We start from the raw sequence: 15,407 nt of genomic DNA on the forward strand, positions 1-15,407 counted from the left end.
CATGGGACTGATGAGCTAACTGACGAGCCCCACTCCCAGGTAAGTCACATAACATTTTCAGCCTCAGCTTCCTCTATTATGAAATCATTGATATCATCTACACAGGACTCATGATGGCCTCGCCCCACAGAGGCTCTGCCCTTTGTGCTCCTGGAGGGCAAGAATCCTGTCTGTCGTATTCTACGCTGTTCTTCCGATGCCTAATACAGGACCTGGGACAGAGGAGGTGCTCGGTAAGGACAGAGCTCCTCCCAATCCCTTCTTCCCATGCTCTATACCAGGCGCACAGACACATGCCAACCACCTAGTCTCCAGCTATCTTTAGGCCATTCCCTTCTCTTCCTTAGACTCCAGACACACCCCTTTCAGCTAGCCACGTGATTCTGCACCAAACGTGCTTAACGTAGCAACCATGCTGGCAACCCTTCTTCTGCTTGTGCATCTGTCTTGTGCTCTCTTATGTCTGTTCACGCTGTTTTCTTGGGTGGGAGGTATTGAGAGCTGTTTCTCCCATGTTCCAAAAAGCTAAACACTGACTAGGGAAACCCTAGTGAGCCAGAGATAACCAAGTGACAAGACTCTTGTTAAGCGTCCAACGCTTGGTTTCAGTTCAGGTCTTGGACTTAGGGTCATGGGGTCGAGCCCCACATCGAGCTCAGAGCTCATCATGGAGTCTGCTTGAGATCTCTCTCTCCCTTTCCTTCTGCTCCTCCCCCACAGGGCACACTCTCTCTACAAAAATAAAATCTTCAGAAGCAGAGGTTTGGCAAACTCCCCTACATGAATTCAGTCGTATTCATGACAAATTGCACCTTGTAACCAGGTGCAATCGCTCCTATACAATAAGGGGATAAAAGGACACACACCAAATGTTAACAGTGATTTTCACTGGGTTTACTGGAAAATCTCATTTTCTTCTCGGGGCTTTTCTCTTCCCAAAATTTCTATAGTGGATACAGATTCCTTTTATAGTCCCCCAAAAGAAGTGTTATTTAAAAAGGTGAACTAGGGGCGCCTTGGTGGTTCAGTCAGGTAAGTGTCCGCCTTTGGTTCAGATCATAATCCCAGGGTCCTGGGATCGAGTCCGCATCGGGCTCTCTGCTTATTGGGGAAACTGCTTCTCCCTCCCTTCCTCGCTCATGCTATTACTATGTCTCTCTCAAATAAATAAATAAACAAACAAATAAATAAAATCTTAAGAAAAAACAAAAAAGGTAAACTAAATTCCAAGTGTATACACCTAAATCAGACTATTAGAAGGATCACCTGGAGTGGCTGCATGAAATTGTTGAAAGCACAGACTCTGGAACCAGGCTACATTAGTTCAAATCCCAGTTCTGCCTCTTCCTAGCTGTTGTTAACTTGGGGCAAATTTCTTTACCTTTCTGTGCTTCAGTTTCCTTATCTACAACTTAAGAATAATAATAATATCCTCTTTAGAGGAGGACTGGTGTGGGGTTTAAATGAGTTCATCTATAAGAAACCTTCAGAATAATGCCTAGCATTGAGCAATTCCATATTCGCTATTAACGATTCGTTGCCACTGTCCCACCATTGCTCTAAATGCTTTTGCAACTGCCTTTTGGGACCACTGTATTCGGGGTCTTAAGCATATTCCCCCGCATCACTTATGGATACAATGGGATCCTATTTCCTCCTTTGAGGAAGTGCTAATTCTTGGGAGCAATCAAGTGTATTTGAGGTTCAAAGTCAGGTGTGCATATGGAGTCAAGAACTGTCTGTTCTTGCCTTGTTCATCTACTGCCTATGAAGAATTCCAAAATACACACGTGGACGCACACCCAGACAGTTCAGCACTATCTAGGGCTTGATCCATCCCTGGGTAACTAATAGGTTTGGCTTCTGCTAGCAAGAGCCCGAACGATAAATTTTAATTATGAGACCTCTTCATTCAATCGATACTGAGGGCTTTACCGACTCGCCTACAACCAACGGGCAAATTTCACAAAAGGCTGATTTACATTTAAATCCAAGCCTTCTTTTCTTCCTCAAAGTTTGCTGATGCCAAGTTTTAAGTATGAAATGTCATTGTTTTCATACAAATATTCCCAAACATTACCAGTTGTCATTTTGGCATTAAATAAGGTTGCAGCGTTAACAATGATAACATTAGCATTTTTAAAAGCGTTAACATCATTGTTCTTCTGTAAATTATTACAGGCTCAAATTACCCTACACAGAATCTTTAAAAAAAAAAAAATTAATGGGGCACTGGCATCAAAGCCGTTTAGGGCTGGATGAAAGGAATAGCAGTTACCTCCTTTTGCCGGGACCGTAATGGTCTCATGCTAGCCCAATTATCGCCCCACAGGAACATGTGGCAATGGTGTGCCCCACCGTGTACATAAATAATGGTGAATAAAAAGTGCATTAAACATTCTTTTCCCAAGATGCAAGGGATTTTGATAAAATCTAACGGGGTTGTCACAAAGGAGAATTCTCTGTGTTCCTAAGTACTGAATTCTTTATAAAAACATTTTCTATTTTTTTTAAAAAAAAAAAGGTTTCATTGATCTAGCATCTTGGGGAATATTGTGTTCCACGTAAATGATTTTGCAAAGAAATTTAAGTAGATCTCTTTATGTCTCCAAACGTCATTTGTCATCTTTCTGGGGGAAATCCTTTAAAATTCTGTCACCTGTGCCTTTAAATTCCCTAACCAGATAGTATTACTATTATAGACCTCTAATATTAAAACCAAAAGGGCAAAGCAGCATGGTGAATAAGAACACCAACTTAAGAACGGAATAAATCTAGGTTCAAATCTTGACTCTGCTGCCATTTACTATATGTGAGTGCTTAGTTACTCTCCCTCTCCCCCTCTTTTAAGACTAATCTAACTCATCTTTTATTTTTTTTTAAAGATTTTATTTATTTATTTGATAGAGATTACAAGTAGGCAGAGAGGCAGGCAGAGAGGAGGAAGCAGGCTTCCCGCTGAGCAGAGAGCTCGATTCGGGGCTTGATCCCAGGACCCTGGGATCATGACCTGAGCCGAAGGCAGAGGTTTAACCCACTGAGCCACTCAAGCGCCCCTAATCTAACTCATCTTTTAAAACAAAGATTAATAATCTAAGTCACAGGATTGCTTCTAGAATTAACAAAAGATGTTCCTGGTTTAGCACACTGACTGGCAAAGCACAGGGGCTCCAGAGAAGGGAATTACTATTATTCTAATCAACTGAGCTACTCAATGTATGGGACTGTCCCTGTGGGACCTATAGGGCTTAGGGCAAATGGCCTCAAGTTGTTGCAAGCTCCTTTATAGAGGGTTTATGATAGCTTAACTTTTCTTAGTTTTTTAACACGGGGCTGTCTGCTTTTAGCCGTCTCTCCATTTTTAAGTTGCTGTGAACTGGGGAATGAGATTTAGCTGATAGATGAAGTCAGAATTTGGGGCCACACGGAGGTGTCCCCTAGGACTCAGAAACAATGTCCTCCCAGAGTTCAACTTTAAAACCAACATGTAATCGGTAGAATCATCTTACAGATACAATGGCTCTCAAGCCAGAAAGCTTCTATTGAAACCTAGTCTGACTTTATTTTTTTTTTAATTTTATTTATTTGACAGAGAGAGAGAGAGAGAGAGAGACCACAAGTAGGCAGAGAGAGAGGAGGAAGCAGGCTCCCTGCTGAGCGGAGAACCCGTTGTGGGGCTCGATCCCAGGACCCTGAGATCATGACCTGAGCTGAAGGCAGAGGCTTTAACCCACTGAGCCTCCCAGGCGCCCCCAGTCTGACTTTATCAACAGTAGCTATATGGTGTTTAAGTGGAAAACCCCCCAAAAAGAGTCGTCAGAGGCAGATCCAGGCAGTGCCCAAGCCCTGTCGAGGGGAGCCTTCAGCGAAGGGACTTCAAGGATCAAGCCCCCACGGGCAAGACTTTCTTATATAGACATTCTAGGTGCCAGGACTGCTTCCCGTGATAAGCTCATAAATGGGTTTTGCTGCAGATCAGTCTCACGAGCTTGGTTAAAGTGCTCTACCCACAAGAGATGAACTCCCTGAGGTGTTGACAAATCACCCAAGCCTGGAAACCTAAGGGCTAGGCTGTGACCAGGCAAATGCACGCCTGGGATACCTCTGGGTGTGACGTGTTGGGACTGCGCTCTCTGAACGGAGACAGGGGGCAGCGTCTCGGGTTAGAAATTCCTGGCACTAGGGGGCTGGTCTTGCCCTTCACGCTCCGGTTTCCCCTAAGCCGGTTACTTAACCTCTCTGAGCCTTTTTTTCCTCTCTACAGAATGGGATGACAGTCCTTCAGAGCTCTATTTCGGCTCAGTTTTTTTTTTTTTTTTTAAGATTTTATTTATTTATTTGTCAGAGAGAGAGAGAGTTAGCACTGGCAGACGGAGGCAGAGGGAGAAGCAGGCTCCCTGCCGAGCAAGGAGCCCCATGTGGGACTCGATCCCAGGACGCTGGGATCATGACCCGAGCCGAAGGCAGCTGCTCAACCAAGTGAGCCACCCAGGCGTCCCACGGCTCAGTATTTAAACAAAAGCAGCAAGCGAGCAGATCTGTTGAATTAAAAACACCAGCCTCGGGGCACCTGGGTGGCTCAGTGGGTTAAAGCCTCTGCCTTCGGCTCAGGTCATGATCCCGGGATCTTGGGATCAAGCCCCGCATCCGGCTCTCTGCTCAGCGGGGAGCCTGCTTCCCCCGCCCCCTCTGTCTGCCTCTCTGCCTACTTGTGATCTCTGTCTGTCAAATAAATAAATAAAATTCTTAAAAAAAAAACAAAAACAAAAAAAACAGCCTCCCCTCCTCTCCCGTTCCAGGTGCTCCGGTCCTGCCGGATGGGCCCACCTGCCGCTCATTCACGCACCCAAGGAGCACGCCGCTTGCTTCGTGACTCCATGGCCCAGGGACACTCCTCAAAGTGCTCTCTGGCACACACAGCATCACACCGCAGGCTTTCTTCTGCCCATGGAGCAAATGGTGCCTCTGTTTGTGATGACAGCTTTAAGGGAGCCACTTCTCCTTCGGGATAATTCTATTTACCCCACAACAGCCGCCCTGACATCTCCCCGGCTCCTCGGACAACACCCAGGCATCCTGTGCTTCGAGGATCCACTGTCTGAGACCACCCTGTCAATAACAGAATTGTTCCAGGTCTCAGGGTGGCCTCATCTACGAAAGAAGCCTCCTTCTAGAACAGGCAAATCGAAGGGTGTTCGGAGACTGTATTAACCATCTTTACTGCACTCAAAAGAACTCGAGACACAGGAAGAGAGAGTGGATTTTCATAGAGGAGTTTCCTTGACCCAGTTACATTTTTATTCAGTGAAAAAAGTGGACATTGAGACAAAAATTATCATAAAATTGTGCAACAATATAGTAAAATCTTCAGCAGAAACAGGTGATTTGGAAACGTATCAAGGCAATTGAAATCATAAATGCCTAATTTCACTTTGGAGAGAAACAAGTATACAGTGTTTCACTTTAAATAAGAGCAGAGTAGGCCTTTATTTTGCTGCCAATACTTGGATTTTGCCTAAAGTTTCTAGCAATTCATAACAAGAGTCTTTACATGAGAAATGACACAGGATATCTGAGAATAATGTTCCACTTCGGCACTCGTACTTTCTTCCATTGGCGTTAATACACATGAAACAAATACCAGTCTCGGGTTACTTGGCTCTGAGGATTTAATTCCTAATATGGCTGCTCAAAATCAGTGGGCAGAAACATACACGCAACCCGTCCTCCCTCAACCCATGTCCGATGGTGGTTCCCATTCTGAGAACGAGCTCATTGTCCATGTACCCAACTACCCATACCTCCTGCTATCTATTCCATATCTCAGTCTTGCATAGAAAGTAGTCTATATAAACTTAATGCACTGGCTTTTATTACACAAAAATTGTACCTGAAAGGCAGCACACACTCCAGTTAATAAAAATAACGGACTCGGAATGTCAAGAGACAATCCCAACAAAGTGGAAGATTCTGCACAAAGTTTCAAGAGTCAATTCTGAAAATCAATATGGAGATGGTATTCGGTTGACTTATCTCCCAGAACCCTTCTCTGAGGGGTCTCCCAGCTCTGTCCAAGGAAGAGAAAAATCTTCTCGGGGAGGCACCATGCGTGACCAACCAAACCTAACTAGATGAGGTTTCTGCCCTTAAGGAAGCAGTGGGACCATAATCTTACAAGATGGAGGGACCGGTGGGTGGATATTTGAAGACAGGATTCTCCAAGGGGAAGTGGACGATTATCTCTAAGAGCCTCACCACACCACTGCTCTCCCCAGTTCCCCTAAGACAGCCACTGTGTGAGAAGGGGTACATTCCTTAAATGGCTGCAGCCTAGTTTCACCTAGAAGGCCAGGATGATGGGCAGGAGTGAACGGCGCAGTGTGTCCCACACCTGTCCCACCCAAGTGCCCCGAGTGATAGATGCTCTGCCCCCAGCAGAGATGGAACCCCAGGAAACTCTCTTCCCAAAGTCCAAAGTTTCAACCAGTTACCCAGCATCATAACCTTGTACCCAGTAGGCCAGGGCAGCCAGCAGTTCCTGGAGCTTCTCACCTGTCTGGAAAGGTCTGCATAGACGTGGCTCCTCCCTCGACTCCTCCGCGGAATTTGACTCTGTCATTTCACCCGCCTGGACCGGGGTCTCACAAGGCTCGAGCTCAAGGGGTGTTCAGTACATAAAGGGGCAAGATCAGCCTCCAGAGAAAATCTGTACACAATCCCCCTGGCCTGCCAAATTTTAGTGGTCCGTTAGTGGTCCACCGTGGCCCACGTGGATGTGGGCTTCTGACATTCGAATGTGCGCTGGGGGAGAATAAAACCTTTACCCTGTACAGTGTGAACTTTCGAGGTGGCATCTCCAACGAGGTACGAAAAAGCCCCTTCTTCACGAACAGGGGCTCCGACTGGTCACAGTGAAGACAATTACCTGGTCACTTCCAAAGGCTGCACATACTTTTTGTTCTCCTCTCCTATGGCCACTCCCACCTCTGGACTCTCGCAGACGGCACATGTACACCGAAACCCCACAAAGCTATGCAGAGGGAAGGAAGAGTGCGTGCTTGAAAAGTTCATAAAAATATACAATTTACACGTAGCTGTGTCTACCTAGCTTAGTCTTCAGAAACTCAGTTCTTCTGTGTATATAAAATACTCTAGCCCTAAAAGGCTGCTTTGTCTCAAACAGCACAGTGGCGTTCTCCGAGGAGAGGGGTGACGGTCAGTCTATACAGTACTGTGCACTAAGCGCTGGGAGGCACTAGGAACAGGAACTGGGTGCTCAGATGTGTCTCCAGTCGCCGACTGGACACACAGGCTCTGTAGAAAGGCTTGCCCGCGGAGCCACGGAGAAGAACGTCTCAGAGCCTTTGAGATCAGCTTTTATGAACGCCAACGAGAAGTTGGCAGAAGAAGAAAATATACTTTCTAGTGGCTCGATTAAGATAAGGTAAGACAAGATAAAGCCGAAGAAACTCCATTCTTTACGAAACTCACAAAGGAAAGGGAGGCGAAGCAGTGGGGAGGAAGGCCGGAAGGAGGCTCCTCGTGGCCGCCGCTTGTTAAAATACAGCGGAGCCTTACCCACACGACCTAACTACATGTCTGCAGTTGAAAATACTCCTCATTCAAAATATATATATGTGTGTGTGTATATATATATAAATTAAACTTTTTAAAACTAAAAAATTTAATTGGCTCTTTGTTTTCCAGACAATCACTAGATAGAACAAAACTATATTCTTGCCCAAGAATGATACTTTTGGTTAAAAGAAAGCAAATACTTGTGAGAAGGTGACACGGCACACCTCGGAGGACATGGGGTCTTTACGAAGCTTGCATATAAAGGACACATATTCAGAAACATGACTTTGGAACATCCCCGAGCTCCCTGGTTCTCAGCTGAGAAGTTCTGCAGTGGGGCTCCTCCGGCAGGAATCACAAGAGCGCTGGACGTTGGTGTCTAGGGTGGGCGTTGGTCCGCGATGGGACTCCACGGACCTAGCACGTGGCCATGAGGTGAATACCCGGGTGGCGTTTAAAGGCATAAGGAATAAAAGCTCAGTTTGTTTTATAGAGCGAGTAAGCTCTAGCGTTGCTGTGACTGTCAATTAGATGGAATGGTCTCAAGTCCGTCCATCTCCTGTATCTCTGTCGGAGCGAACAACACCCTTTAAACTGGGCAGGGGTGTGGGGAAGGAGGTGGAAGGAAAGAAAAGAAAAAGAAAAAAAAAAAGAGAAGGCACTGACCCAATTCAAAATGACTGCATATATCAGGGACAGAGTTTTAAAGACAGTAAGTGGCCACCTGAACATAAATATGAAACTTTACATTTGAGGGGCGCCTGGGTGGCTCAGTCGGTGAAGCATCCATCTTCAGCTCAGATCATGATCTCAGGGTCCTGGGATCAAGCCCCGCATGGGGCTCCCTGCTCAGTGGGGAGTCTGCTTCTCCCTCTCCTGCTCCCCATGCTTATACTCTCTGACTTGCTCTAATTTAAAAAGAAACAAATCTTAAAAAAACAAACAAAAAAAAACTTTACATTCGAGATTCTTCAGTGGTAAGGAAAAACAAGATATCCACAAAGGACAAATTAGGTACTCTTATCTGCCAGTGTATCTCTCATGGCCCAGACCTAGCACTCTCCCACGAGCAGTCATTTGTTGTGATGACCACGACACCAGTGTATAATAAAGCAGTGTTCTCACTTGTAGCGTGGAGAGCTACGTCTTGTGCAGAGGTGTAGACGGTAAGATTCCAGCGGTGAGCGTAAGAGAAGCAGCCGTTGCTTGCAGGGCTCTCGGAGCCGCAGCTCTGTCTAACTGAAACCGAGCAATGATTCAATGTGCTCTCCTGCCCGATACCATTACATGACACACAAGTGAATAAAAGCGGATTGCTTCCGGAATGGCAACAAAACTGCTTCTGTTCCCCACCCCTCGACCCTACAACCCCTCATAACGAGCGGAGTCGACAACCACGAAAGCCTTGCCTTATATAGAGTCCGAATAAATTAACAAAAGTACAGAAAAGAACTTTCCCCCACTATACACACAAACTCTTTCATATAAACAAAATCCAAACAAAATTTAAAATTTGAGCACACTTTCAATGGTGGGGGGAGGGGCGGGGGTGGGAGAGATGCCACCCATCACCCTCTCTCAAAGTTTTTATCAAATACATTTCTGTGTCTTAGAAAAATAAAAAGAACGGCCAATTTATTGACTCAAAATTATCTCACAGACTTAAAAGCATGCCCAGCAAGCACAGCCCTGTAAGACTACATTAATATGAAATCAGAGCAATTTGGTTACTAAAATCAACCTGGTTTGAAGTTCACAGTTGATTACTACAAAGTTTATTCATTCCTTTCTTTCCTTTTGTTTTTGTTTTTGTTTTTGGCCGATATAAAAATAACATATTGCAACTCAAAGTGCATCTTTTAAAATAAACCATCGACTATCTTTATCAAATAAAATATTTACACCATTTGGTTTCTAGTGAGGAGTGCTTTCAGGCTATCACCATGGGGACGTCGTCTGAAAATCCAGTTATCATAGGAGCATCTTCATCATCCTCCCCTAAAGGCAAAACAGTCAGTCCTTGGTGAGTTCCATGGCATCTGCATCCAACCCCAACTCCCACCACTCCGCCCCAACCACTCCCAACACCACCGTGAGCCCCAGCCTGGAAAATCGGGACCACAGCCCACCAGGTGCAGTAGCTGAAGCCAAATCCCAGCTCAGCTCCCCGCTGACACGCTTGGGTCAACTTCTCTGCCATCAATGGGTAGCCAAGCTTATTTTAATGGTAGCTTCAACTTGACCAAATAAAGAAAGTAAATCTCTTAGAAGGGAGAATCTTATGACCTACCCAAAAGTCCAAAGGGCAATTTAGCTTCCCTAATTTGAATGATCCACAGCCTATGTCAACAGTGAAGCCTCATAATCTGCTTCCTCCTCTGAACCCTCACTGCTCTGAGGATAGGGATCTTAGAGGGGCTAAGAATGTCCCCCTGTGGCCCCTGTTCCAATCCTGTGCAACTAAGCTGTGATTCACATTCAGTGATCACTGTGTGGTACCACCACGAGTCCAACTCCTTTTGCCCCCAGGAACAGAAGCAAAGAACGCAGCCCATTTACGCAAGACAGCCCAAATACTTGTATGAAGCAAGACAGGAAACTGAGAAGAGGGAGCAAAGCTAATATCAAATGATCAGTGGGTGGGGAATATACAAGTACTTCACAAAGAAAAAAGATTATAACTGGTTTCCAGAAAAAAATAGGTACGTGAAATACATTCGGGGAAGACCCCCCAAACACACCTAATTTACCATATTAAGCGGTCTACTAGCTCTATTAGCTTTTAGAATTTGAGCAGGCAGACATCTTAAAAGGGCCACTTCTTTCTTTATCCCATACCATGCTGTGGGTACAGGAAAGAAGAATGGCCGGGGAGGTTTGAGTAGCTATATTAGAAAGACAGAGAGCCAGATGGAAAGGGCCTCTTTCTGGGAAAGCGTGACTTTTCCTCTTGGCTAGGCTCTCCCAAGATGTCAGACCTCCAGGTCCATGAACGATGAGAGCTTGGACATTCCGGAAAACCTGCTGATGCTCTGGGTGTATCCCAAGCCCCGGGCCTTCCTACTCTTCCTGCACAAGGCAGCTCCTCCCAGTTCTTCCACAAACCCGCGCCGCTCTCGGGCCAGGACCACACCGCTGAAGAGAGTCCGGAGTATTTTAACAGAGAAGCAAGTTCAAAGCTCAGGGCTCCAAAGGGCTTAACGTAAAGCAGTGAGATCACTGGTTAACGAAGCCCTCCTAAGTGTCCCAAGACAAGCTTAACCCACGCATCTCCTAACCAAGGACCCGGCTTTGGAGGAAGCCCGGGGCGCCCGGCCCCACTCACCCAGGTCGTCCCCCGAGGAGAAGATGGCCGAGCCCAGCCGGGAGCTGTAGTGGCTGTTGGCGAAGGCGGTGAAGCTGCTCTGCAGCCTCCGGTGCTTCGTGTACAGGACGGCGAAGCCGACCCCCAGGCTCAGCAGGACCAGGAACAAGATGGGCACCGCCACGGCAGCAACGTCAGTGGATCTGGCGGCCTGGGACGCCGACGCACCCCCACCTGCCGGGGCAAGATGCCACCGCATTAGCCTCCGACACCGGGGAGGGGTCTGGGGGGGGTGCGATGAGGCAACCACCACCCCCATACACCACCAGCACCAAAACCGCTAGGAGCCGGCAAACAGTGAGCCGAGCCGCCGGCCCAGTGCCGCGCGTTCCTGCACCTGACGCCTGACTGTTTCCCGACGCCTTGCCACGAGCTGACAGCCCACGGGCCTGGGGCATGCAAATACGGTAATTACATTAGCCTCCTAATCACGGCCTTGTTGTTTATTTAGATAATCTCTTGGAAGGGAGACCTTTGTTGGGGTATCAACATTGATTTCATTAGCATTATTACTTAAGACCACTTGCTTGCCTTACATAAGAGGATGTGAAATCAGACCACTAATTAACGAGATTGCAATTATTTCCCCCTACTTGGCACCAAAGTCACTCTGAACTGCAATTACCTGAAGCTCCATTAAGTGATACAAACGAGATTCCTTTACTGCAACGCTGACTTAACAGCTCATCGAGTTTTATGAGGCTTTTTTTTACGTAGATAAAAGAGAGAGAGAACCCTTCCATACATGTTTCACATTTTTTAAATGCTCTTTGCAAAGCCAGTTCGGGGTCTATGACCTAACAACGATGCTCACTTCCCCATGTCTAAAACAAATTCCAGCTCTATGATGATGTGCTGGAAGACCGGCCTCCACAAGGCTCTAGGGCCAAGCCATCTCTGGGTTTGGACCGGTCTTAAGAAATCCTGGGGTAAGTCTGAGCCTGAGGGCAGGAAGTGAAACTTGGAAGTCAGTTTGAGCTACGGAAGCACAGTGGACTTTCCAGGTCCCATAAGGAGCCTCGTCAGGCTTGAGGTCATTCCCTGGGATAGGGCTAAGTGGTGCGGACCAGGCCTGGGCCTCACGGGGAAGGCCCAGTAGCTACCCAGGAACTCACCCCAACCAGATCATCAAGATGGGCCAGAGAACAGTCATTTCTTACAAGACCAATCTAACAACTCAGAATCCAAGCCTTTAATTTCTCTCATTATTGACCCACCAGGAAAAGCTGCGGCAAACTCTTACATCGTATGTCCCAACCTAACCCCAGGTGTGAACCGGTAAATTAGGGGGATGCTCTTGGCTGGAACCGTCGGGAGGAACCAGGGTGGTGTAGGAAACAGGAATGAGTGAAACCCCCTCACCCCACTTCTGAGGGGACAGCAAGCATCAAGGGGTGAGACAGAGACGAACTGAGGCCTCATGGAGAGATTCTTCCCGCTTGATAAGCTCAGTTTTATTAAGGCAACACTTTTTCCCAGAGCCTATTTCAGTCGTTTAATTGGTTTTACTTAGAAAGGAGGCTCTATTTAGGAAACGCTAGGTTAACAAGACTTTTGTTGTTTGTTTTCTGTAAGACCTTCTCAGAACCTCAAGTATGCTGGGATTCTCCAAAGGGATGCAGTCTGCCAAGGTTTTCCTTTTAGGGAGGTGCCTGGGAGGCAGGACATGTCAGAGCATACAACAACTCAAACACAAGATTGTGGCCTGAGTGTTGGTGAGTTCCTGGCTGGGAGGAAATGAGAGAAGACCAGTGGCAAAGCGTCTGCTGATATCCTGGCCAAGCTACTACAATACAAGCAGAATTTCTGTGTAAAAGAAAGGTTCCTCTCCTCTGCCATCAGCATGACCCAGCGCCGGCAACTGTGAGGGTTCAGAAGACAAGATGCCAGGCCAAATTCAGGTTCTGCTTGGGAGCGACGGCTAAGTCGAAGGGGGAGGCTATAAAATCAGTTACTCTATGGGAAGGAGATTAGTTACTGACTTGGAAGAACCACAGGGAACATTAGCATATTGGAGGCTCTGAAAAGTCCTGCAATGGGCTTTACATTCAGAATGTGGTCACTTTGTAACCCCAGCTCCTCGCACCACGCCTGGCTCAGGAAGCCTTTGTTAAATCAGTGCCTGACTAAATTGAAACATAAGTGATTTTCTTCTGAACTGAAAGAATTTTTTTTGTTTTGTTTTTGTTTTGTTTTAGAGAGAGTATTTTAAATGCACTTCGGAAAGACACATCTTGGGGCACCTGGGTGGTTCAGTCAGTTAAGCATCCAGCTCCTGGTCTCGGCTCTGGTCATGATCTAGACCCCTGTGTGAGGCTCCTCGCTCAGCAGAGTCAGCTTGGATTCTCTGCCTCTGCCTCTCCCTCTGTCCCTCCCCCTGCTCTTGTGCACGTGCGTGCACCCTCTCTCTCTCTCCCAAATAAATAAAATCTTAAAAAAATAAAAAGACATAAATTCATCAAACCATGCTATATCCTTCATCGATTTCCCAGAACTGAAGACAGAAATGGCCCTATGAAGTGACTTACCGGACCCCAGTTCATCATACAGCAGGACAGCAGGCTCCCCACAAATCTGGCTGCCAAAAAGGCATCTTGCTTGCACGGTGAAAGTGTAATTATGACCCAGTTTCAGGTTGGAAATTTTAAAGAAATTGTCAGTAGTATTTCCAAGGTAAGCTGAGATATTCATGGCACTATCAAACATGTGTATCTCATAGCCCTGAAAACAAAGACACGAGAGATTGTTCAGGATCTTAAATAAGGACTCTGACAGCTTCTATTACTGGTTCCAACTTTATGTGAGCTCCTTATTGCAGGCTTTTATAGATGCTAAAGCACTTTGAGCTTCTTACTAGATCTTTTTACATTACCATTGAGATATTGGATTCAGAAAATGGTAATTTTCCCATCCCAAATGTCTCAAATAACTACCACGCCCACTTATGAGCTGCAAAGTGGAAGTGGAAAGTGTAGCCCTAATAAAAGCCATTTTAACAAATATTCCAGTGCACAAAGTTCTGGTCAACAGTTCACTCATTTGAAGTAATAGTAAATGCCACAAATAATCCGGACAAGTCAGCAGTAGTTCCCCATAGTGGGATCTAATAATAAATCCGGGTCACAGGGGACTCCAGCAGTGGGGTAAAAAGAGTCAGGATGTTTCTCGGTAGAACAGCGTGTGGGAACTCCACAGGCAGCCCAAGCTCCCTCTCCAGCTCCTTGAGGCAGATGGTTGCCCCAGACCAACCTGGCCTTGAAGAGAAAGCACTTCAAGATCGGGCTGGGATCAGAACTGACTACTGGACTCTCTCTGCTAATCTCTAAGTACCGCAGTGTTAAAGCTACCAACTCCCACCCCATCAGCATCAAAGAAAAGGCCTCCTCTCATACTGGGCCCCACCGCATACTCACCGGCTCTTGGTCCCCATTCCATCGACAATGACCTGCCTATTCTCTGAACTAAGCCCGGTGCAGGGGGGTGGGGAGGGGAGGACATGCGACCTGCTTATGCACACTCCACGGGAAGTGAAGTACTGACCTGCCAGCTCAACCTGAAAGCCAGGCTTCCGCCACCTCGGAGAGACCCTGATGACAGCTGGCTGGCAAACTGGGCCTCCCAGCACCACCTGCCTGGAATTCCATTCCTGCCTTCTCCATCCTACACTAGCATTAATCATTTTCTATCTAATATACATCTGCTGTAGAACATTTGCAAAATACATAAAGGTATAAAGAAAAACCTTTAAATGACACAAACATCAACCATTTCTCTGACTAGCCATCTTCTGTTGGGACATTAAAGTTGTCTCTTCTTTCTTGTTCCCAGAAATAGAACGGCCCTGAAGAGCCCTGTCCATGAATTCTTGGTGTGTATCGTTTTCTCGGATTAAGATCCTGAAAGAACTGCTGGGTCAGAGGGTGTAAACGCTTTTCCTGGTTCTGATACGTGTTACCCAAATGCCTCACGGGAGGCGTTTCCAACTCGCATCTCCAGGGTGCTAATCTCCCCGACTACAACTCATTCTGGTAACTCTTCCCCCCTTGTTTGCCTGTTTCACGTGGAAGTGTCCTGTCTCTGTGGTTCAGATTATCAGGGAGGTGGATCCTTCTTTTCTTTTGCCTTCGACTACTATAGCTTTTACTTTGTTACCTGTACCTTTTCTGAAATCAGAAGCAATTCAGGAACAAATCAGAAACAACAGAAATCAATTTCTGTTTTGAACGGCTTTGAAAGCTTTCTTTGTATTCGAGTATATTAACCAGTTACATGTCATGGTTGGAAGAGTTGTGAGAATTTTCAAGTTTTAATCTAGTTGTGCTTCTGGCCTGACACTGTGACTGTTCACAACCCCAGCGCTCTTTGCCGCCACCGAACCCCGAAACAGCCACAGCTGATTTACTGTGTCTCTATTTAGCTCCCGCTCTGCCGACCATGGGGACAAGCCGGGTCCGCTACAGAATCT

At 46.5% G+C, this 15,407-nt stretch overlaps 1 protein-coding gene across 1 annotated transcript in view; it reads right to left on the minus strand.

The window, feature by feature from the left end:
* Positions 1 to 9,330: 9,330 nt before the first annotated feature.
* The window catches only part of SORL1 (sortilin related receptor 1), a 147,618-nt gene continuing 141,541 nt past the window's right edge, over positions 9,331 to 15,407 (minus strand). Inside the window, exons 46-48 of the mRNA XM_080817047.1 lie at positions 13,471 to 13,663; positions 10,904 to 11,116; positions 9,331 to 9,576 (exon numbers count right to left, since the gene is read on the minus strand). Coding sequence (XP_080673173.1) covers positions 9,509 to 9,576; positions 10,904 to 11,116; positions 13,471 to 13,663 — 474 coding nt within the window. The 3' untranslated portion in view covers positions 9,331 to 9,508. The remainder of the gene's footprint in view (positions 9,577 to 10,903; positions 11,117 to 13,470; positions 13,664 to 15,407) is intronic.

Source organism: Martes martes (genome assembly GCF_963455335.1).
Source record: "Martes martes genome assembly, chromosome: 10".
NCBI classification, from domain to species: Eukaryota; Metazoa; Chordata; class Mammalia; order Carnivora; family Mustelidae; genus Martes; species Martes martes.